At 46.4% G+C, this 23,933-nt stretch overlaps 1 protein-coding gene across 2 annotated transcripts in view; it reads left to right on the top strand.

The window, feature by feature from the left end:
* The window catches only part of LOC140735739 (mothers against decapentaplegic homolog 6-like), a 28,372-nt gene extending 4,964 nt beyond the window's left edge, over window positions 1-23,408 (top strand). For both annotated transcript variants that reach the window (XM_073061179.1, XM_073061178.1), the window contains exons 3-4: window positions 3,989-4,048; window positions 16,967-23,408. In XM_073061179.1, coding sequence (XP_072917280.1) covers window positions 3,989-4,048; window positions 16,967-17,508 — 602 coding nt within the window. In that variant the 3' untranslated portion in view covers window positions 17,509-23,408. The remainder of the gene's footprint in view (window positions 1-3,988; window positions 4,049-16,966) is intronic.
* Window positions 23,409-23,933: the final 525 nt, after the last annotated feature.

The raw sequence follows: 23,933 nt of genomic DNA, 5'->3' as shown, positions 1-23,933 counted from the left end.
GTCCGTGCCGACCATCGACCACCAGTTTATACCGTTCCCACTGACATATTGCTGTCAGTTCCCCCCATCAGAAATTCTCCCCTCACCCACACACTGACACTGAATGTTGTTGGGATTCAGGAAGACTGAAATGCAGAGACATCTGATATCAGACGATATGCATTTAAAGGTGAGGGGGGGAAACACTCAGAGGAGATTTATGGGTCAAGTATTTTACAGTGGCGGGCACCTGGAACGTGTTGCCAGGTGTGGTGGTGGAGTCAGATATGCTTAAAGGGCTTTTGGACAGGCAATGTTCAGAGAATGGAGGGATAGGGACAGTGAGTAGGCAGAAGGAATTAGTTCAGAATTGGCAATTTTAATTGGAATTTCTTTATTCTTGTCACGTGAACAAGGAGACATTAGGGTGCAAGCCTACAGCTCCCTGAAAGTGGCCCCACTGGTACATATGGCATGCTTGCCTTCGTAAGTCAGGGCATCGAAAGTAAAGGCTGGAATTGGTTTATTATTGTCACATATACCACGATCCAGTGAAAAGGTTTTCTTGCATACTGTTCATACAGATCAGATCATTTTGTACTACGTTCAGCCTCTTGGCCTGTCACTCTGACTGGGTCATAGTTCGCTGAAAGCAGCTGACCAGAGTCCTCTGTCCTGGGCCATTCCTTCAAGCTGTCCCCAGGTGTAGATCACCTTTTGAAGATCCCTCCTCTCCCAGGGATGAGGTCTTTAGAGCTTCTGTTGGCATTTCTCTAGCTCTGGGTTTTTTTATGAGGTGGGGTTCCTAGCTCCATGCCCAACCCTCCTTTTTGCAGCCGGGCTTGAGACCGTCTATGGCGGAGTTAGTGCACTGAGTGAGCTACAACAAGGTAAATGTTGTAATGTTTGCAGTGGATTCCTAGTGAGTGGCCCTTTGACCCAATTGGTCCCTGCTGGCCGAGATGCAAGCCTAAAGCTAGTCTCGTTTGGTTCACTGGAAGGGCAACATCTCCAATGCTGCTCGATTTGCTGAGTTCCTCCAGCAGATTGTTTACTTTGTGGACTCCAGTGTCTGCAGTCTCTCATGTCTCCAGGCCTGCGAAAGGTCTCTTTTTCATTAGACCATAAGATACTGGAGTATAATTAGGCCATTCGGCCCATTGTGCCTGCTCTGCCATTCCATCTTGGCTGATTTATTATCTCCCTCAACCCCATTGTCCTGCCTTGTCCCAATAGCCTTTGGTACCCTCACTAATCAAGAACTTTAAAATTACCCAATGAGTTAGCCTCCACAGCTGTCTGTGGCAATGAATTCCACAGATTCATCACCCTCTGGCTAAAGAAATTCCTCCTCTTTTATATTCAAGTTGCTTCTATATGTGATATTTTTGTTCTGTTGATGTTTAATCTTGTGCCTGAAGCATGGTACCCCACTGTCTGCCCTGTGTGCTTAGACGGGTCAGTCCAAACTTTATCGTGTGCTTGATCCCTGCAGTTATGTTGGCACTGTTGCCTGCTCTGTGTAATCCACAAATTAAAACCCTTTCTGGGAATTGTGCCAGGCTGCTTTTCCAAGACTTCCATGGAATTTGAAGCCAGTGCCAGTCTTTGCTGTTACGAGAGCAAGTTGTGCATTTTTTCTTGACTGCATGTTTCTGGCGTCGAGGCTGGGGCTGCTCTGCATACCACAACCTCCTTTCACTGCTCTCAAAAGAATGGATGCAGTTCATTCATTGTTCTGGGAGGTGGGCTGGACCGGTAGGGGATCTGAGGTGGTCCACTCCCTCCGTGTGGTCTTCATGCATGTCCTTGAGGTTCTCAATCCTGACTCTCCCTTCTCCACTCAAGCACCCCGCTGGGCTGCAGATTCCTTGGAGTCGGTGGGGAAGTTGCAGTTCCTCACGGAGGCTCCTTGAGCTCCTGGGAAACTCCACTGTGGCAGGGCTTGGAATTGTGTGCTTGCTTGGGGGTGGGGTGGGGGGGTCTGGTGTGGGACTTGAGTGTAACCTGGTCGACGCAACATCAATTGCAAGCACTTGACCTTGGAGAAAATGTGGGCTTTGGTGCGTTTGGTGAATTAGGGTGACTGAGGTACAGCCCAGTCTATCACAGGCAAAGCCCTCCCCACCGTTGAGTAGATTTATATGGAGTGCTGCCACAAGAAATCAGCATCCATCATCGAGCACCCCCCACTATCACAACTGTGCCCTCTTCTCACTACTACCATTAGATAGGCAGTACCGGAGCTTTGGGTTCCACGCCATCAGATTTAGGAAGTTATGACTCTTCAACCACCAAGCTCCTGAACTAGAGTTGAGGTGAGTGAAGTCATCACTCATCTCAACTCTAAACTGACTCTGCAACCTACACACTCACTTTCAAGGAGTCTTTCAACTCGTGTACTCTGTAATTTTTTTTTGCTGTCTTCTTTTGCACATTGGTTGTTGTCGGTCTTTACTAACGTATAGTTTTCATAATTTCTATTGTATTTATTTTCCTGTAGATGCCTGCAAGCAATGAATCTCAAGTACGTAAGTACTTAGATAATGCTTTGATTTTTGTGGAGACAATCTAGGTTCCAGAAACACATACAGAGCTGCAGGCCGTCTCTGCCTCAGGAAGGGGATGAATCACGTCTGTACATGCTTCATTACGTACAGCACTGTGCAAGAGTCTCAGGCACATGTAGGGCTAGGGTGCCTAAGACTTTGCAGAGTACTGTAATAATATTATCTATTGTACTGCTGATGCAAAAAAATACAAATTGCATGATGTGAGTGATTAAAACCATATGGATCTCTAGGGTGGACTGAGAGTGGGAAGGGGACAGGGAGAGGGGAATCATGGTTGGGAAGAGAGGAAGGGAGAGCAGAGGGAGTGGGAAGCACCAGAGAGATGGCTTGCCTGGTGTCTCAGGGTTGGGTGAGTCTGGGTCTGCGCTACCTACCCCCCCCCCCCCCACCCGGAGCCCCTGGCACTTCTCCTCTGCCACCTGTCCCACACCCCTACCTCAGCTCTCCACCCTCACCCTTCCCAACATCCTTTGCTCCCCCCAAATTTACAAACTCACTCTCTGCTCCACTTTGACAAATACAGTACTCTGCAAAAATCTTAGGCACCCGAGCTATATATATATGTGTCTAAGACTTACACAGTACTGTAATTATGCTAGGAGTGAGGTTTATTAATGGATTAAGACGGAGGGGACACCTGAGAGAAGTCTATAATGCTGCCTGGATTAAGGAGCATGTGATACAAGGAGAGGCTGTACAAAACTTGGATTGTTTTCTCTGGACCGGTGGTAGCTGAGGGGAGACCAGATAGAAGTCTATAGTATTAGGAAAGGTATAAATAGACAGAGTCTGTTTCCTCAGGATAGAAATATCAAGTACTCCAAGATGTGCACTTAAGGTGATGGGGTAAATTTTAAAGGAGACAAGTGGGGCAAGTTTTTCTTTGCACTGAGTGGTGGGTGCCTGAGGTGATGGTGGAGGCAGACCTGCTGATGGTGTTTAAGAGGCTGTTATGCAGACAGATTCAGATTAATTTATCACATGTACATCAAAACATACAGTGAAATGTGTTATTTGCATTAACAAGCAATATTTGTTCATCTTTGTGCTGGGGGAGCCTGTAAGTGTCAATGCACAACCGAATGGTTAAAGGAAGTCGCTGTTCCTGACCCTGGTGGTGTGGGACTTCAGGCTTCTGTACCTCCTGCCCGATGGGAGCTGTGAGAAGATGGCCTGGCCCGGATGGTGGGGATCTTTGGTGATGGACGTTGCCTCCTTAAGGCAGTGCCTTAGAATGTGTAAATTTTTAGGAGCTTGCGATCCCATGGCATGCACTATGGTTTGAAAGATCTTTAGATTTTGTCCATTTGTATTAGTTTGGATGTCAAATTTGTCTAAATTTGCTCAAGACTTATGAACTGTTTGTACTCCAAAATATGAGAGATCTCTTCATATCCAAATTATAATACCAATAATAATCTTTTTTTTCCTCTCAGAATCTCCTCCACCGCCTTACTCCAAGCTGTCTCCAAGCCAAACGTGGAACAACTTTGATGGCAAGTTCACACCTGTTGCCTTTATTTGTTTCAAACCTTTATTGTACAGGTTCCCTGTGCAACTTTATTGGGAGTTGGTTTATTATTGTCACATGTACCGAAATACAGTGAAAAGCTTGTCTTGCATCTGTATAAACAGTTATACAGATCAAATCATTACACGGTGCATTGAGATAGAACAAGGTAAAATGATAAAAATGCATAATAAAGTGTAACAGCTCCAGGGAAAATGCAGTGCAGGCAAGATGCGAGGTCGTAAGGTAAACTTTAAGGCCAAGACTCCCACCTTATCGCACTAGGGAATTATTCAATAGTATTACAACAGCAGGATAGAAGCTGTCCTTAAGCCTCATGCTTTTGTGCTTTTGTATCTTTTGCCCAAAGAGAGTGTGGATAGGGTGTCCCTGGTGGACAGGACCCTTGATTGTGCTGGCTGCTTTTCTGAGGCAGTGAGAAGTACCTACAAACCTAGAATTTGCCTGGACTAGGAGATGTTACATTGACCAGGACTTCACTACCTACAACATAGGAGAATGAGGGGTGACCTGATGGCTCACTGAGGCACATAGTCTTTTTCCCAGGGACGGAGGTGCTAAAAGTGAGGGAGCAGAGGTGAGAATTTTAAAAGGGATATCAGGGAGGGCTTCTTCACGCAGAGGGTGGTGTGTATTTGAAAGGTAGTGGCTGAGGTGGGCTCATTACCAATATTTTTAAAGCCATCTATGCAGAGAGGAGAGGTTTACTGGGCTATGGGGAAAATGTGGACTGCTGGGACTAGCTTGCTGAGCAGGTTGGGCCGAGGAGCCTGTTCCTGTGCTGTTTGATTCCATGACCAAGTCTGAGCAGACACCATTGCTGCTGAAGACTTTCACACTAACTATTCCTGAACTGGGTGACAGGAGTACCATGGGACGAAATTTTTGGTGACGTGAGGTAGAGGGATATAACCTAATGAAGGTCGCAGACAGATGAAAGTGCACCGTCTTTTTCCCAGGGAGATATGTACTTACTCGGGAAGGCACGTTAGGGTTCTGGTTAGCACAATGCTTTACAGTGCCAGCAATTCCCACTGCTGCCTGTAACAAGTTTGTTTGTTCTCCCTGTGACTGCGTGGGTTTCCTCTGGGTTATCTGGTACCGGTCCTTCCATGGTACAGAGGTGTAATGGTTGGTAGGTTAATGGGTCATTTAAAATTGTCCCATGATCAGAAGAAGAATAGCCCTTAGTGGAGTTATAGGGGCACCGTCATGACGGTGTTTCTGTAGCAAGCTATTCTTCTTTTTACGAGGCCAAGTTGCTAGTTCGATGCTCAACCCGACTTGGATTCGAACTCGGGAGCCTTCGCTCTGGAGTCCAGTACTGATATTATTGCGCCACCAGGCGGGACGTCCCGTGATTTGGCTAGGATTAAATTGGGGGATTGCTGGGTGGCGTGGCTCGAAGGGCCATTAGAATCTATTCCCCGCTGCATGTCAAAAAAGATAGATAAATAAAAGGCATAGGTTTAAGGTCAGAGAGTTGAGAGGCATCGGGGCAGTGTCTTCACACAAAGGGGGGGTGTGTATTTGGAATGAGCGGGCACATTCGCAACCTTTACAAGCCGTCTTGATTAGTACGCGGATAGGAGAGGTTTAGAGGGTTATGGGACTTGCTCGCTGGGCAGCACAGTGAGCATGTGCGAGTTGGACTGAATGGCCTGTTTCTGTGCTATGATGCTCTAGGACTCCTAGACCCTGCAGTTTCTCTGAATCTGAAAACACTTAACAGGTCATAGTGAGAAATGGTTCATGTTTCAGGTTAAAACTCAGAACGTCAAGGCTCAGATATGGGAAGTGATTCCCTTTCCACAGAGTGCTACCCAACCCGTTGGGTGTTACACTATTCTGGCCCATTGTGTCTGCACTGGCCATCATGTACCTAACTTTACTATTCCCGTTTTTGAGGATTTGGCCCTTATCCTTTATGCCGGTGCAAGTTGAATGCCCATCTAGATAGTAAAATGTTGTCAGCCTGTCTGTCTCCATCCTCCCGTCATGCAGTGAAGTTGGAACTGGTTTATTATTGCCATGTTTTTGCCATTCCTCTCCGCGCCCTGTGGCACACCGGGCAGCAACCTAGCCGTTTCTTTAGCATTTGTTCTTGACGAGGTCGAGTGGCTAGTTTGATGGTCAACCCAGCGTGGATGGAAAGTGTCCAAGGAGCAGGCTGGGACCACTCTCCCTGAAGCCCGGTGCGGATGCTGCTACACCACCGGCTGGCTATATTGTCACATGTCTTGCATTCTGTTAATTCATATCAGATCATTACACAGTGCATTGAGGTAGGACAAAGTAAAACAATACTTTAGGCAGAATAAAGTGTTACAGTTACCTGGAAAGTGTGGTGCAGCTAGACAATATGGTGCAAACTCATCACGAGGTAGATTGTACCTTTTTTTCATAGATGCTGCCTGGCCTGCTGAGTTCCTCCGGCATCTTGTGTGTGTTGCTCAGATTTCCAGCGTCTGCAGATTTTCTCTTGTTTTAGATTGTGTGTGGTCAAGATCCATCTTAACATACAAGGGGACCATTTGATAATCTTGCGACAGCTGGATAGAAGCTGGTTCGTATCTTCTGCCCGATGGAAGGGGAGCAAAGAGAGAATGTCTGGGCTTGGATGGGGTCTTTGATGTTGGCTGCTTTACTGAGACATTGAGAAGTGTAGACAGAGTCCATGGACGGGAGGCTGGTGTTCACGTTGTGCTGAGCTCTTTCCACAACTCTGCAGTTTCTTGTGGTCTCAGGCAGAGCAGTTGCTGTTCTAAGCTGTAATGCATCCGGATAGGATGCTTTCTATGGTGCAGTTGATAAAGCTTGCAAAGGGTGGATGAGGACATGCCAAATTTCTTAAGTCTCCTGAGGAAGCGGAGGCGATAGTGAGTCTTCTTGGCCATGACGTCAGTGTGGTTGGACCAGGACAGGCTATTAGTGATGTTCACACCTAGGAACTTGAAGCTGTCAATCCAATATGTTCCAGATTCAATCATTCTCCAAAAAACGAATCTCAGACATAGAATTACGCAACATGGAAACAGGCCCTTCAGCCCAACTCACCATGCTGACTATGGTGTCTTCTTGAGTTAATCCCATTTCTCAAGGTTCAAGGTAAATTTATTACTAAAGTACATGTATGTCACCATCTACAACCGTGAAATTAATTTTCTTGTGGGCATACTCAGTATCTCCTAGAAACTTAACAGAATCAATGAAAGACTGCACCCAACAGGGCAGACAAACAATCAGTGTACGAAAAACAACAAACTGTGCATAAACTAAATAACTAAGCAAAAAAATATTGAGAACATGAGATGAAGAGTCCTTGAAAGTGAGTCCAAAAGTTGTGGGAACAGTTCAGTGACTGGGAGAGTGAGGTTATCCCCTCTGGTTCAGGAGCCAGATGGCTGTGCGGTAATAACTGTTCCTGAACCTGGTGGTGTAGCTCTTGAGGCTCCTGTACCACCTTCCTGATGGCAGCAGAGAGGAGAGAGCATGACCTTTGATGACGGATGCTGCTTTCCCGCAATAGCGTGCCATATAGATGCACTCAATGGTGGGGAGGGCTTTTTCCCTGATAGACTGGGCCATATCTACTACCTTTTTTGTAGTATTTTCCATTCAAGGGCTTGATTTTCCATACCAAGCTGTGGTGCAACCAGTCAATGTACTCTCCACCTCTCATCTATAGAAGGTTGTCAAAGTTTTAGATGTCATGCTGAATCTTTGTGAACTCCTAGGGAGGTAGAGGTCTGCCGTGCTTTCTTCAAGTTGCAATTGCATGCTGGGCCCAGGACAGATCCTCTAAAATTGTAACGTGAGCTTAAAGTTTGGTCCATGACCCTCTAAATGTTTCCTATCGTCTTTTAAACATTGTAATTATACCCACTTTGATCACTTCCTCTGGCAGCTCATTCCATATACCCACCACCCTCTGTGTGGAAAAACTTCTCCCTCAGGTCTCCTTTAAAACTTACCTCTCACATTTAACCGGTGATCTCTAGCTTTAGACTCCACTAACCAGAGAAGAAAGACTGACCATCCACTTTATTTATGCACGTCATGATCTTGTATAAGGTCACCTTGTTAATTTTATACATCTGTCATACTTCATGGTAAAGCCAATCCAGTCTATCCCATTTGCTGTACCACTCCATCCCAGTATCCTTCCGTAGAGCACTACAGTACAGAAACATGCCCTTCAGCCCATCTACTCCATACCAAACTATTAATATGCTTAGTCCCATGGATCTGCACCTGGTCCATAGTTCTTAATACCCCTCTCATCCATGTACTGATACAAGCTTGTCTTGAATGTTGAAATTAAACCTGCGTCTACCACTTTCACTGGCAACTCATTCCACACTTCTTGCCCTCTGAATGAAGAAGTGCCCTTTCAGGTTCCCTGAAACATTTCACCTTTAACCCATGACCTCAAGTTTTAGCCTCACCCAAACTCAGTGGAAAAAGCCTGCTTTCATTTACTCTGTCTCAATGTTGCAAAAACAAAGGAGCTGGTTGTGGACTACAGTAGGAATGGAGACTGGCTAACCCCTATTGATATCAATGGATCTGGGTTTGAGAGGGTGAACAGCTTTAAGTTCCTCAGCATACACATCACCTAGGATCTCACGTGGTCTGTACATACCAGCTGTGCGGTGAAAAAAGCACAACAGCGCCTCTTTCATCTCAGACGGTTGAAGAAGTTTGGTATGGGCCCCCCATGTTATAAGAACTTTCTATAGGGGCACAATTGAGAACATCCTGACTGGCTGCACCACTGCCTGGTATGGGAACTGAACCTCCCTCAATCACAGGACTCTGCAGAGAGTGGGGTGGGCAGCCTAGCGCATCTGTAGTTGTGAACTTCCCACTATTCAGGACATTTACAAAGACAGGTGTGTAAAAAGGGCCCGAAGGATCATTGTGTTTGTGGTTCACCCCAACCTCAAACTGTTCCAGCTGCTACCATCCGGGAAACAGTACTGCAGCATAAAAGCCAGGACAGCTTCTTCCACCAGGCCATCAGACTGATTAATTCATGCTGACGCAACTGTATTTCTATATTATATTGACTATATTCTGTTGTACGTAATATTTATCATTATTTATTATAATTGCACATTTAAATGGAGACATAACGTAAAGATTTTTACACCTCATGTATATGATGGCTTTAGACCACCAGGACAACACAAGCACCTATGTCTGGATGCTGTTCATCAACTATAGCTCAGCATTTAATACCATCACTCCCACAATCCTGATTGAGAAGTTGCAGAACCTAGGCCTCTGTACCGCCTTCTGCAATTGAATCCTCGACTTCCAAACCAGAAGACCAAAGTCTATGCAGATTGGTGATAACATATCCTCTTTGCTGACTATCAACACTGGCGCACCTCAGGGGTGTGTGCTCAGCCCACTGCTCTACTGTATTCTCATGACTGTGTGGCTAGGCATAGCTTAAATACCATCTATGAACTTGCTGTTGATACAGCCATTGTTGGAAGACTCTCAGGTGGTGACATGAGGATGTACAAGAGTGAGGTATGCCAACTAGTGGAATGGTGCCGCAGCAATAAACTGGCACTCAACTTAGGTAAGACGAAAAAGCTGATTGTGGACTTCAGGAAGGGTAAGACAAAAGAACAAATACCAATCCTCATAGAGGGAGCAGAAATGGGGAGAGTGAGCAGCTTCAAGTTCGTGGGTGTCAAGATCTCTGAGGATCTAACCTGGTCCCAACGTATCGATGTAGTTATAAAGAAGCCAAGACATCAGCTATACTTTATTAGGAGTTTGAAGAGATTTGGCATGTCAACAAATACACTCAAAAACTTACATAGTTGTACCGTGGAGAGCATTCGGACAGGCTGCATCACTGTCTGGTATGGAGGGGCTACTGTGTAGGACCGAAAGAAGCTGCAGAAAGTTGTAAATCTAGTCAGCTCCATCTTGGGTACTAGCCTACAAAGTACCCAGGACATCTTCAGGGAGCAGTGTCTCAGAAAGGCAGCGTCCATTATTAAGGACTCCAGCACCCAGGGCATGCCCTTTTCTCACTGTTACCATCAGGCTGGAGATACAGAAGCCTGAAGACACACACTCAGCGATTCAGGAACAGCTACTTCCCCTCTGCCATCCGATTCCTAAATGGACATTGAAGCTTTGGACACTACCTCACTTTTTTAAATATATAGTATTTCTGCTTTTGCATGTTTTTAAAATGTATTCAATATACGTAATTGATTTACATGTTTATTATTATGTTTTATTTTATTATTTTTTTTCTCTTGGCTATATTATGTATCGCATTGAACTGCTGCTGCTAAATTAACAAATTTCACGTCACATGCCGGTGATAATAAACCTGATTCTGATAAAGTCAATTCAATTTATAACTTTGTGTACCTCATATCAAATTTCTCCTCACTCTGCTGCTCTCCAAGGGAAAAAAGTCCTAACCTATTCATCCTTTCCTCAAGTCCCAGCAACATCCTTGTAAGTTTTCTCTGCATTCTGACAAAAGTACAGACTGTGTCAGTAATGGAGTGATTGTGGATGTCGAGCTAACCGAGCAGGTTGCTGTGACCCTGATGGAGGCAAAGCACCAATTGTTGTTGAAGTGAACTTATCCAGGCAAGTGGAGAGGGCGGCTTCAGAAGGTGATAACAGGAAAAGTGGGAATGCTCAATAGAATGGCCAACTCCAGTTAGAATGGAAACTCTTCTAGAGGACCGAAGAATCTTTATAAACACAAGAGAGTCTGCTGATGCTGGAAGTAAAGAGTTACGTACACAAAATGCTGGAGGAGCTCAGTAGGTCAGGCAGCAACTATGGAATAAACAATCAACATTTTGGACCAAAACTCTTCATTGGAACAGGAAAGGAAGGGGGAAGAAGCCATAATAAAAAGGTGTGGGCAAGGGAATGAGGATAGCTAGAAGGTGATAGGTGAAGCCAGGTGGGTGAGCTGGAGAGGAAGGATTCTGATAGGTGAGGAGAGTGGACCATGAGAGAAGGGGAAGAAGGAGGGGCACCAGGGGGTGGTGATAGGCAGGTGTGGAGAAGAGGTAAAAGGCTAGAGTGGGAATAGAAGAAGAGAGAGGTGTAGGGGGAGTGAAATAAATTGCCAGAAGGAGAGTTCAATGTTTTTGCCATCAATTTGGAGGCTACCTAGATGGAATAGGAGGGGCTCTTCCTCCACCCTGAGAGTGACTTCATCATAGCAAAAGAGGAGGCCATGGAGCAACATGTCGGAATTGGGAGAGGAATTAAAATGGTTGGCCACTGAGAAATTCTGCTTTTGGCAGATGGAGCAGAGGTGCTTGACAAAGCGGTCCCCAATTTATGTCAGGTCTCACCAATGTAGAGGAAGCCGCATCGGGAGCACCAGGCACAACAGATGACCCCAGCAGATTTGCAGGTGAAGTGTTACCTCACCTGGGAGGATTGTTTGGGGTCCTAATTGGGGGGTGGGGAGGAAGTGAATGGGCAAGTGTAGCATTTCTGTCATCTGCAGAGATAAGTGTTAGTAGGGAGATTAGTGGAGAGGGATGAATGGACAAGGGAATAACGGAGCATTTGCTGATGAAAGCGGAGAGTGGGGGGGTGATAAAGATGTGTTTGGTGGTAGGATCCCATTGAAGATGATGCAGGTTGTGGACAATGATGTGTTAGATTTGGGGGCTCATTGGGTCGCAGTTGAGGACAAGATGAACTCTATCCCAGTTAAGGTAGTGGGAAGATGGGGTGAATGTGGATGTTTGGGAAATGAAGGAAATACAGGTGAGGGTAGCATCACTGGTGGAGAAAGGAAAATCCCATTCTTTGAAGAAGGGCATTTCAGTTGCTCTGGAAAGGAAAATCTCATCCCGGGAACAGATGAAGGAACAGACAGAAGGAATAGCATTTTTACAGGAGACAGGATGGGAAGAGGTATGGTCAAGATAGCCATGGGAATCAGTAGGTTTATAATAGGTGTTGGTAGGCAGCTTGTCTCCTGAGGTGGAGACAGAGAGATTGAGGAAGAGGACAGAGGTATCAGAAATTGACTTGAGTTTAAGGGCAGAGTGGAAGTTGATCAAATTGACAAGCTCAGCATGAAGCAGCACCAATGCAGTTGTCAATTTAATGCAGGAAAACTTGGAGAGCATTACCATGGAAATAGTAATTAGCTACCCATTGAGCAGTGTGGCCTGTTCAGAGGTTTGCCAGATCCGATTGAAGGAAATTCTCTTAAAGCATTAACTCTTATCTGTCTTCAAACATGGGTGCTGCTGGGTTTATCAAGCGTTGATAGCACCTCTGCTTTCATCCCAGATTTTCTAGCATCTGCAGGTTTGTTTTTATTTATTGTTGGGGTGGTTTGCAGAGGAAAGTATTCTGTGGTCATCAATAGATTGGACACAGTAAAGTTCCCACAACACTGTCATGTCTCACATCTCCCTCGTGCACTCACTCTCACCCAGGGAGGGGCAGCACAGGTTACAGAGTAAAACTTCCTCTTAACTAACTTGTAACACGCTCCTGAGGCTGGGTGCCAGGGCTTAGACACCGAGTAAGGCTAGTGTTTGACATTTCTAATCTGGGAAATCTCTCAGACTGTCTACCTCGTCCTAGGTTTACAAACCTTGATCAGGTCTCCCCTCAGTGTCTGCCACTCCAGAGAAAACAACCCAAGTTTGTCCGTCATTTTATAAGGTTACACCCGCGAATCCAGGCAGCCTCCTGGCACCCTCTCCAAAACCTCCACATCCTTCCTGTTATGGAGCGACTGGAAGTGTTCACTGCCCTCCAAGTCTGGCCTGACCAGAGCTTCAGCATATGATAACTAGGTTAATTCCTGGTATGAGCCAATTGTTGGTCATTGATGCAAAAAGCAAATTGTTTCAATGTACCTGAGACAAAAAAAGCTAATCTTTATAAAGACTTTTACCCTAACCTTTACTGAGCTGGGTGAGAGGGCTACCATAAGAGGAAAGTTGAAGTTTAAAGGGATGCAATCTGCCTGTCTGGGTGCTGGCTGTGTGGAGGGAGGAGGACAGTTATTGGGATGAGTATTTTTCACTCTCTCCCTTTCCGCATTCCTCACACACATTTCCCTTTGAGTTTTGAATAGAAATCAGAAACAGGTTTATTATCACTGACATTCTGCATGACCTGAAATTTGTTGTTTTACAGTAGCAGTACAGTGCAATACATACAATTAAGAGATGTAAAAATAATTAAGTCATGCAAGGTAGTGATGTATTGTTCATGGACCGTTCAGAAATCTGATGGTGGCAGGGAAGAAGCTCCATTAGAGATAATGAGTCTGCTTAGAAGAGAGGTGAGGGATTTCTTCAGCCAGAGTGTGCTGAATCTGTGGAATTCATTGTCGTAGATTGTAGTGGAAGCCAAATCATTGGGTGTTTTTAAAGCATAAATTGATAGGGTCTTGATTAGTCAGCGTCAAATGTCACAGGGAGAAGGCAGGGGTTGAGAGGGATAGTAAATCTGCCATGATGGAATGGCAGAGCTCTCCGCTCCTTTGGTATGTCATGGACCCATGGACTAAAGCTGTTTCTAAAACATTGAGTATAGAGTCTTCAGGCTGCTCTACCTCCTTCCTGATGGCAGTAATAAGATGCCCTGGATGATGGGGGTCCTTTGTGATGGACGCCATCTTTTTGAAGCATTGCCTTTTGAAGACGTCCTTGAAGGTGGGGAGGTTCGTGCCCGTGATGGAGCTGGCTGAGTTTACAACCCTCTGCAGCCTTTTCTGATCTGGTGTTTTGGAGTCTCCATTCTAGACGGTGATGCTCTCCACCATGCATTCTGTAGAAACTTGCTAGAATCTTTGGAGAATCAAGAGGTTGCCTCCTGCTATCATGTGCTTCCATCTTGTTTATTATGTAGTGAAGTAAATAAGTCTTGTTGAGTCTGTATTTGTCTCGTAACAAATAGTTTTGGATCAAGTACAGGACACAGTCTTGATCTGTTTCCTGTTGCTGTTTGGATAAATTGAAAAATAAACTTTTCCCCTCCCCTCTATCCAGAAACTTAAATCCATTGAAAAAAATCCTTCTCTTCCCCTCCCCTCCCCTCCCCCTCCTACACCAATGCGAGTGGGGTTTTGATGGTTATTTTTGGACACCCTCCCCTCTGGACCCTGCCAGAGGAAATGGGAGCTGACACAGCAGCGGTCTACAATGTGCCTTGACGCACATTCTGAGGAAAACTCTTTATTTTTTTTATTGTGTACTTGGCTGAGAGCCCAGGCAGAGAGCTTGGCTGCTACTCTGCTGTAGGTGGGGGGAGTCCCATGACCACAGCCCAGCAGTCAGAATGTCTGGTCTCACTGCCGCTGTGCTCAATTACTGACCTTTGCCACAGCCTCGCCCCTTCCACGTCCAGCTCCCACTGCAAGCAAGGGATCAGTCCTGTCAGCCACTTGATTAACTGACCCTACTCCTGACTCCCTACACCCCCCCATTAGCCTTCTCGTAATACATTACAAGAAGCCCAATAGCTGAGGGCCTGGCTCTATGAATCTGAAGCCCACTGTTGCCTGTCCTGGGGTTGGAGGTGAGTGGGTGGGAGGGAAAAGGGGCTTGTTTTTCTGTTGTTGTTGTTTTGCTGCTTGTTCTGTGGTGTTCTGCCAAGCATTGTGGGCATGCTGTGTTGGCGCCAGAATGTGTGGCGACACTTGAGGGCTGCCCCTGGTGCACCCTTGGGTTCTGTTGGTTATTAAAGCAAACACTGTATGTTTTGATGTACTTGTGGTTCATAAATGAATCTGATTACTTCTGCCCCCCCCCCACCCCCCAGGTTGGGGGAATCAAGAATTAAGATGAGAGGGAGAGATTTACTCTTGGCCTCACAATCTATCTGGTTTATGATCTTGCACTTTACTGTTCATCTGCACTGCACTTTTTGTCTGACTGTACACTTTATTCTGCATTCACTGTGTAGTGATCCGATCTGTTTGACAAGCTTTTCACTGCATCTTGGTACATGTGACAATAATACAGTGGGGTGGGGTGGTAGCATAGTGCTATTACAGCGCCAGTGAGCCGGGTTCCATTCCCACTGCGGTGTGAGCAGGTTGTACACTCTCAGCACGACCATGTGGGTTTCCTCCCGCATTCTAAAGGTGTAATTGGCAGCTTGGGCTCATTGGGCCGGGAGGGCCTGCTATTGTTCTGTATCTCGATAAATTGACCAACAGGAGCCAGATGGGGGGGGGAGGGAAAGGAGATGAAGTAAGAAGCCGGGCGGAAGAGGTAAAGGGCTGAAGAAGGAGAAGACAGTAGACTATGGAAGAAAGGGAAGGAGGAAGGGAACCAGAGGGAAGTGAGGAGATGAGAATGGGTGAGAGAGAATCAGAATTGGGAATGGAAAATGGGGGGGGGGGGGGTGGAAGAAATCTGCAGAAAAATCTACCCCTGACAACCCTGATGTATTCTTGCCTCTATTCACCTTAAAATTATGCCCTTTCGTGTTAGCCATATCCACCCTGGGGAAAGAGGAGCTGGCTATCCACTCTTGTCAGTGTCTCTTATCATATGCACTTCTATCATGTTGCCTCTAATCCTCCTTTGCTCCTATGAGAAAAGCCCTAGCTTGCTCAACCTTTCCTCATAAGGATATGCTCTCTAATTCTGGCGATATCCTGGTAAATAATCTCTGCTTCTTCTCTAAAGCTTCCACATCCTTCCTATAATGAGGCGACCAGAAGTGAACACACCAAGTGTAGTCTAACCAGGGTTTTGTAGAGCTGCAACATTACTCGTGGATCTTGAACTCAATCCCCTGATTAATGAAGGCAAACACACACTTGTGCAGTAACTTTGCAGGATCTGTTCCTCTACACTGATAGGAATCCTGTCATTAACCCTGTAGTCTGCTGTCAAGTTAGATCTTCGAAGTGTACCTCTTCAGATTTTTCCCGATTAAACATCATCTACCACTTTTCAGCCCAGCTTTGCATCCTATTGATGTCATCTACACAACCTTCCCCACTATCCATATCACCACCAACCTCTGTAATATGCAAACTTACCAAACCACTTCCTCATCCAAATCATTTATAAAAGTCACAAAGAGCAGGGGACTCATGAAAAATCCCTACAAAACAGCACTGGTCACCGACCTCCAGGCAGAATACGCTCCATCTGCTAACACCTTCTGCCTCCTGTGGGCAAGCCAATTCTGAATCCACACTGCCAAGTTTCCTGGATCCCATACCCCACCCCGCCAACTATTTGAATTAGCCTATGATGGGGAACCTTACCGACCGCCTTACTAAAATCCACATACACCACCTCTACTGCTCTTCCTTCAATGTGCTTTGCCACATCTTCAAAGAATTCAATCAGGTTCATGAGGTATGACCTGCTCCTCACAAAGCCATGCTGACTGTGCCTAATCAGTCTATGCTTCTCCAAATGCTCATAACTCGTATCTCTAAGAGTAATTTGCCCACCACTGAACCATGGTCTGTAAATTTCCAAGGTTATCCCTACTCCCTTTCCTGAACAGAGGTATAACATTTGCCACCCTCCAATCATCTGGTACTACTGTGGCCAGTGAGGATGCAAAGATCATTGCCAAAGACACAGATATCTCTTCCCTCGCTTCCCATTGTAACCCGGGTTTATCCCATCTGGCCCCGATTCCCATGATTTTCGGGATGAGTCTTTCATTGCCAATATATGCCACATCCACTGCTCTACCTTCATCAAATTGTTTTGTCAACTCCTTGAGAAAGTCATTCAGGCTTTGGTGGTGTGACCTGCTGTGAAAGTTCTTCCGTAAGTTTCTTGGAGAGGGGGGTGTTGGTTTTTTTTGGTTATGTTGTGAACTCTATTCTCTAGCTGAATGCACTCACCTTGTTTTGCAGATGTCAGCCTGTCTCCTCACCTGCCCAGAGAGGGACACTGGTGCAGTGTGGCATACTGGGAGCACAGAACCCGCGTGGGTCGCCTCTTCGCCGTCCATGAGCCCTCGGTGGGCGTCTTCTGTGATCTGCCACTCGGCAGTGGCTTCTGCCTGGGCCAGCTGCATGTGGCCAACCGCCACGAGATGGTGCGGCGCACCCGTGGCAAGATTGGTGGGGGCGTGCTGCTGAGCCGGGAGCGGGACGGTGTCTGGGTCTACAACCGCAGCCAGCACCCCATCTTCGTCAGCTCCCCCACCCTGGGCCTGCCTGGCTCCCGCGCGCTCTCTGTCCACAAGGTGTTGCCTGGCTATTCCGTCAAGGTTTTTGACTATGGCAAGTCGCGCGCCCTGCAGCGGGCCACGAGCCCGGGTAGATTCCCAGATGGACCTTACGACCCCAACAGTATCCGCATCAGCTTCGCCAAAGGCTGGGGCCCCTGTTACTCCAGGCAGTTTATCACCTCGTGCCCCTGCTGGTTGGAAATACTGCTGAATCACTCCTGAAGGATTTGTCCTCCTTGGAACATAAGCAACAGGAGCAGGAGTCGGACATGTGGCCCTTCGAGCCTGCTTCGCCATTCAATAAGATGGCTGACCTGGCTGAGGACTCAGCTCCATCTCCCTGCCTCTTCCCCACAGCTTTTAATTCCACTACTATTCAACTCTCATTTCCCCTGCTATGCACAAATCTATCCAACTCTGTCATATTTACTGAGGTAGCCTCTACTGCAGAGAATTCTGTTGATTCACTCCTCTCTGGGAAAAGTAATTTCTCTTCATCTCCATCTTAAATCTACTGTCCTGAATCTTGTGGCTATGTCTCCTAGTTCCAGTCTCACCTACCAGTGGAATCAACTTTCCTGCCTCATTCTTTATAATTTTCAATGTTTCTAAGAGATCCCCACTCATCCCTCTGAATTTCAGTAAGTATAGTCCCAGGTGACTCAATCTCTCCTCATAGGCTCACCCCATCACCTCCAGAATCAATCTGGTGAACCTGCTCCGCACTCCCTCCAAAGTCAGTACATCTCTCATCAAGTAAGGAGACCAGAACTCCAGGTGTTCTTAAATTCAATCTCTCTAGCAATAGTTGCCATCATTCTGAAGGGCCTGTAATGTGCTGTACTGTTCTATGGTCTGAAGCCCAAGATTAACGCCACAGTAGCACAGGGGTTAGCACGACACTGTTATAGCTTGGGAACATCCAAGTTTGGAGCTCAATTCCAGCGCCGTCTGTAAGGCATTTGTACTTTTTCCCTGTGAACGTGTGGGTTTCCTCAGGGTACCCTGCCTTCCTCCCATAGTTCAAAGCCCCACCTGTTAGTAGGCTAGTTAGTCATTGTAATTTTTTTTAAATTCATTTACGGATGTGGACGCCGCCTGCTCAGCCAGCATTTATTGTCCATCCCTAGCTGCCCTTGAGAAGGTGGTGATGAGCTGCAGTCCCTGAGGGGTAGGTGCACCCACAGTGCTGTGGGGAGGGACATCTTATTGTCCTGTGATTAGGCTAGAGTTAAATCTGGGTGGTGCAGTTCGATGGGCTGGAAGGGTCTGTTCTGTGCTGTATCGCTTACTTACTGCCTGTTATGTTGCTGGTGTTCAGGGCAGCAGTGAAGGTCCTCCATCTCTCTCTGTCCATCACACACAGATATAGGAGGATTCTTCTTGCTCTTTCTGTAGCAATTTTGTTTGACCAGTCAGGGTTGTTAGCTCTGAGCTGAACCCCTTTGACCCTGTTTGACTCTACCAAGAGCCAAAGCACAAGGCCCTGACTCCGGCCAATGCAGCTCTCTGAGTCATTGAGGCATGCAAGCCTCCAAATCCAAATGTTTGGTCCTCTCAGAGGTGTAGCCTGTCTCTCAGTAAATAAAGTAAGTTTCCCTCCCTCGGTCCCCGCCCTTTTGATCTGCTTATCGCCTGCAGCCAGTATCCCTGTTCTCATTGCTTTCATTCTGAATGATCACATGTACAGTGAAACACGCTGTTTGTATTAATAATCCACACAGCTAAGGAGCTGCATCATTTATATTCACAGCCCACACACCTGGGGGACAGCCTACAAATGTTGCCACCCATGCAGCACAAAGTGCCAGCGCCAGGCCTGCACCAAGATGTCCTCTTAGGGTGGTGAGCATTGTTGAAGAGAAGGGAGTACAGTGGGTAGAACTGCTGCCCCACGGCTCCAAAGACAGGGGTTCAGTCCCAACCTCCTGAACTTATTACGTGCACGTGGAATTTCTCCATGCTTCCTGTAACCACGAAGGTCTCTCCCAAGTGCTTGGGTTCCCTCCCACACTCTGAGTAGGTGGGTTAATTGGCCCCTCTATGCGCGGATGAGGGGTCGAATCTGGCGATGGGCGGGAAAGGGGTTGAGAGGAACTTGAGGACGATAAAGTGGGATGAGTGTAAATGGGTGATGAAGGTAGGCAGAGACTTTGGTGGTCTAGAGTACTTTGAATCATGGCCGGTTGCTCTGAGTACATGTGTTGGAACTGTGAGTGTCGCATGATCTACCATGGTATGTTGAGGGAGGGTCCTGAGTTGAGGACCAAGAAAGTCTGATGTTTATTTTTGTGTTCCAGTAAGGTTGAGGCAGAATATTTTAACTGTGTTCCTAATTTGGGGTAAGTCTCGTTGCTGACAAGACTCCCAATTGAACCACTGGGTATATGGGGAAAGTGCCTGCTGTCCTTCTCCATGTTATCCCCTTCTTCCCCCCCTCCTCCTTTTCAAGGCTATTGGCTTCCCAGTCAATGGAATTCTAAACAGTTGGGAACTACATAGACTCGGGTGTATAAAGCTTCAGGAACCTGAGTTGCAGGGGAAGGTTTGGCAGGCTGGGACTGCGTTCCTTGGAGAGCAGGAGACCAAGGGGTGACCTTATAGAAGTGTGTAGAATCATGAGGAACAGCAAGAGGTATTGGTACTTTCCCCCCCAGAGTTGGGGAGCTAGAGGGCAGAGGTTTTAGGTGAGAGGGTATTTAATAGGAACTTAAGGGCAGCATTTTTATCACACAAAGGGTGGTGTGTGTGTGTGTGTGTGTTTGGAATAAGCTGCCAAAAGAAATGGTTGAGGTAGGTACATTAGCACATGAAAAGACACTTGGGCAACTTCATGGGTAGGAAAGATTTAGAAGGATGTGGGCAGATGCTGGCAGTGTGTCTAGCTTGAATGGGAATGGCATGGATGAGTTGGGCTGAAGGCACTATAATGGGAGGACAGGGCTGCGCAGTGGGGAGAGACAGCTTAAGAAACCTGGGTTCAATCCTGACCTCTGGCTCTGTCTGCCTGTGAAGTTTACACATTCTTCCTATGGCTGTGTGGGTTTAACCAAGTTCCCTTCCATATTCAGGTGACATGCAGGGTCAGTGAATTAATCGGCAGCTGTAAATAAGTTTTTCCTCGGTAAGGGGTGGGAGAAGCGATTGTGAGTTGGTGGGAATGTGAGAGGGAATGTAAATGGGAATTGTGGTTGTTCTGAGAGTTGACATAGAAGTGATGGCCTGAGTGGTCTTGTGTTGGAAGGATTTACATCAGAACTGAAACGTTAGTCAATGAGGCCGCTGTTGTGAATTGCAAGACAAACAGTTGAATTTCTTTCTATATAAATGGCAGGCATGAATATGCACTACCAGTTGGAATTGGTTTATTGTTGTCACAAGTGAAAAGCTTATCTTGCAGGCTGCTCATACAGATCAATCGTTACACAGTAAAGCAGTCAGTTCCTGAGTTGCATCTGTATCTCTATCACTGGGTATCCCACCATTACACTGCACAAGACATGGGAAGCCTTTCGCAGACTCCCAGCCCAACCAGTTCTAGAGTCAGAGCAGTACAGCCTGGACACAGGCTGTTCGGCACAGTCAGTCCATGCTGACCATAGTCCCAATTTCCTGCATTCAGCCCGTATCCCTCTAGGCCTTTCCCCTCCATCTGCTTATCCAAGTGCTTCTGAAACAATACTATTGTACCTGCTTCAGCCACTTCCTCTGGGTGCTTTTCCATTGACTCATCACCCTTTGCATGAAGAAGTTGCCCCTTGGGGCTCTTTTAAATAAGCTGCCTGGTGGTAGCGTAGTGTTTAAGTGTAATGCTAAGTGACCAGGGTACAATCCCACTGCTGTCTGTAAGAAGTTTGTACGCTCTCCCCAAGGCCACGTGGGTTTCTCCCACATTCCACAGATGGGTTAGTAGGTTAACTGGTCACTTGGTTTGGGCAGTGTGGACTTGTTGGAACCTTCGGTGCTGTGTATCTAAATCAAGAGAAATAAATCCTTTCCTTCTCACCCTGAACACAACCCTCTACCCCTCTCGAGTTTTGGACTTCCCCCACCCTGGATGTTTGGGGGAAATCTCATGTTTGAGTATCGCCACACAGTCTTATTTAACTGGACAGGAGCTTCCTTCTTTCTAACACAGGTGTCCATTTTAGAAACAAGTTGGACCAAGTGAGTTGGGTTGAATTATGTTGTAAACATCTCTGAGAGATGGCTATTACACTGATTCATACAAGAAATTCCACTCAATAATATTGATAATCTATTGACTGTCACCTTGGATGGCAGCAGCTGTTGGGAACCAGTCATCTTATCTGTTCAAAATCTCCTGCTGCACTTGATGTGTATCAATATTTGATTCCATTGGGCTATCTTTTATCATTGGGTGGCCCTGATATCGGTCAGTTCTATGTCTGATTCCACTGGGTGCCCCTGGTGTTGGTCAGCTCTATGTCTGATTCCACTGGGTGCCCCTGGTGTTTGTCAGTTCTATGTCTGATTCCACTGGGTGCCCCTGGTGTTGGTCAGTTCTATGTCTGATTCCACTGGGTGCCCCTGGTGTTGGTCAGTTCTATGTCCGATTCCACTGGGTGCCCCTGGTGTTGGTCAGTTCTATGTCCGATTCCACTGGGTGCCCCTGGTGTTGGTCAGTTCTATGTCCGATTCCACTGGGTGCCCCTGGTGTTGGTCAGTTCTATGTCCGATTCCACTGGGTGCCCCTGGTGTTTGTCAGTTCTATGTCCGATTCCACTGGGTGCCCCTGGTGTTGGTCAGTTCTATGTCTGATTCCACTGGGTGCCCCTGGTGTTGGTCAGTTCTATGTCCGATTCCACTGGGTGCCCCTGGTGTTGGTCAGTTCTATGTCCGATTCCACTGGGTGCCCCTGGTGTTGGTCAGTTCTATGTCCGATTCCACTGGGTGCCCCTGGTGTTGGTCAGTTCTATGTCCGATTCCACTGGGTGCCCCTGGTGTTGGTCAGTTCTATGTCCGATTCCACTGGGTGCCCCTGGTGTTGGTCAGTTCTATGTCCGATTCCACTGGGTGCCCCTGGTGTTGGTCAGTTCTATGTCCGATTCCACTGGGTGCCCCTGGTGTTGGTCAGTTCTATGTCCGATTCCACTGGGTGCCCCTGGTGTTGGTCAGTTCTATGTCTGATTCCACTGGGTGCCCCTGGTGTTGGTCAGTTCTATGTCTGATTCCACTGGGTGGCCCTGGTGCTGGTCGGTTCTGAATGGCAGAGACACGAGCCTCTCTCTTTTTGTACATGTCAGTGTAAAGGAATGTACTGCTTTGTAAGACCACTCGGTGACTCTGCCACTCTGAATCACACACACACAATACTTCCTCTGCCCACCATGCCTAATAAGAGAGTCATGGGGCTGGAACAGTGTGCATTCTTATTTTATTTCTCAGTCCCTCCTCCAACCTCCCTTGTTCCCTGCCTGAGGATTTTCGTTTTACCCATTGCTTTTGCTGAAGTTTTGGCCACAACCTTCAGTGGTAAAACTCTGATAATTCAGCATCTTTGGGACCTTGGTACTGGGATGAGTATATTTGCTAGATCTATGGATACTATTCTTAGTTTCCCAACTGGGGTTTAAATTGCTTTTTATTCACAATGGCATAATAAATGTTCCAGTGAACAGATTAAGGAGAGCACGGGAATTGTAATTCAGTGTAATTAAAAGGAACATGGGGAAACAGATCCCCAGTGAGCTTAAAGAGACAACTGGAACTATCTCCCAGATGCCAACAATTGAATAGAGGATTATTGGAATTTTACCATTGCTTATTTGGGGGAGACATCAAAGCCGATAACAATTCCTATCACTTGTGTGCAAAACCCTCTGCCATTATATGGACGAATTCTCCTTTGATTAGAATTGATCAGAAGGAAATACCTTCTTACTATATATGCACAGATTTAATATAAAGATTTATATTAAAATTTTATAATTGTAAATATGGAGGCATTTACATAGTAATTATTTATGTATTTTCAAATGTATACAAGGACTATAAAGGTGACTAAAGGCACTTTGTCAGATATCAGTATATTATCACCTAGCTATCCTGAAAGATGCTAAGTAAAATGTACTTTAATAAACTCATTTTATTCACCTGGAGGCTGTCTGTAATGTATGAAGTGAATGGTGTGGCTTGTCATGTTGGTTCAAACCTGCAGAATCAAGAAGAAACATTTCATTGATGATGTCTCCTTCATAGTCACACCCTCCTGTCCCTGAGAGATTACATGAAAGAGGCGTCGCAAGCAGACGTACAGTGAAGGAGGAGTTTGGCACAATGGTCTTCAGCAAGTCAGGGGAATGAGTACAGAACTTGCGATGTTAGGTTGCAGTTGTACAAGGCCACATTTCAGAATCAAAAGCCCAGCCAGCTCCATCATGGGCACTGACCTCTGAGGATGTCTTCAAAAGGCATAGATGAAAAGGTGTCATCTATCATTAAGGACCCCCCATCACCCGCACATGCCCTCTTCTCATTGCTACCGTCAAGCAGGAAGTACAGGAGCCTGAAGGCACACTCTCAACAGTTCAGGAACAGCTTCGTTTCCCTCTGCCACCAAATTTCCGAATGGATTATGAACCCAAGCACACTATCTCACTTTTTTTAATGCTGTCTCTACTGTT

This window comes from Hemitrygon akajei, chromosome 11 (assembly GCF_048418815.1).
Source record: "Hemitrygon akajei chromosome 11, sHemAka1.3, whole genome shotgun sequence".
NCBI classification, from domain to species: Eukaryota; Metazoa; Chordata; class Chondrichthyes; order Myliobatiformes; family Dasyatidae; genus Hemitrygon; species Hemitrygon akajei.
The sequence above is the reverse complement of the archived record's forward strand: the minus strand, read 5'-3'. Positions and strand labels throughout refer to the sequence as shown.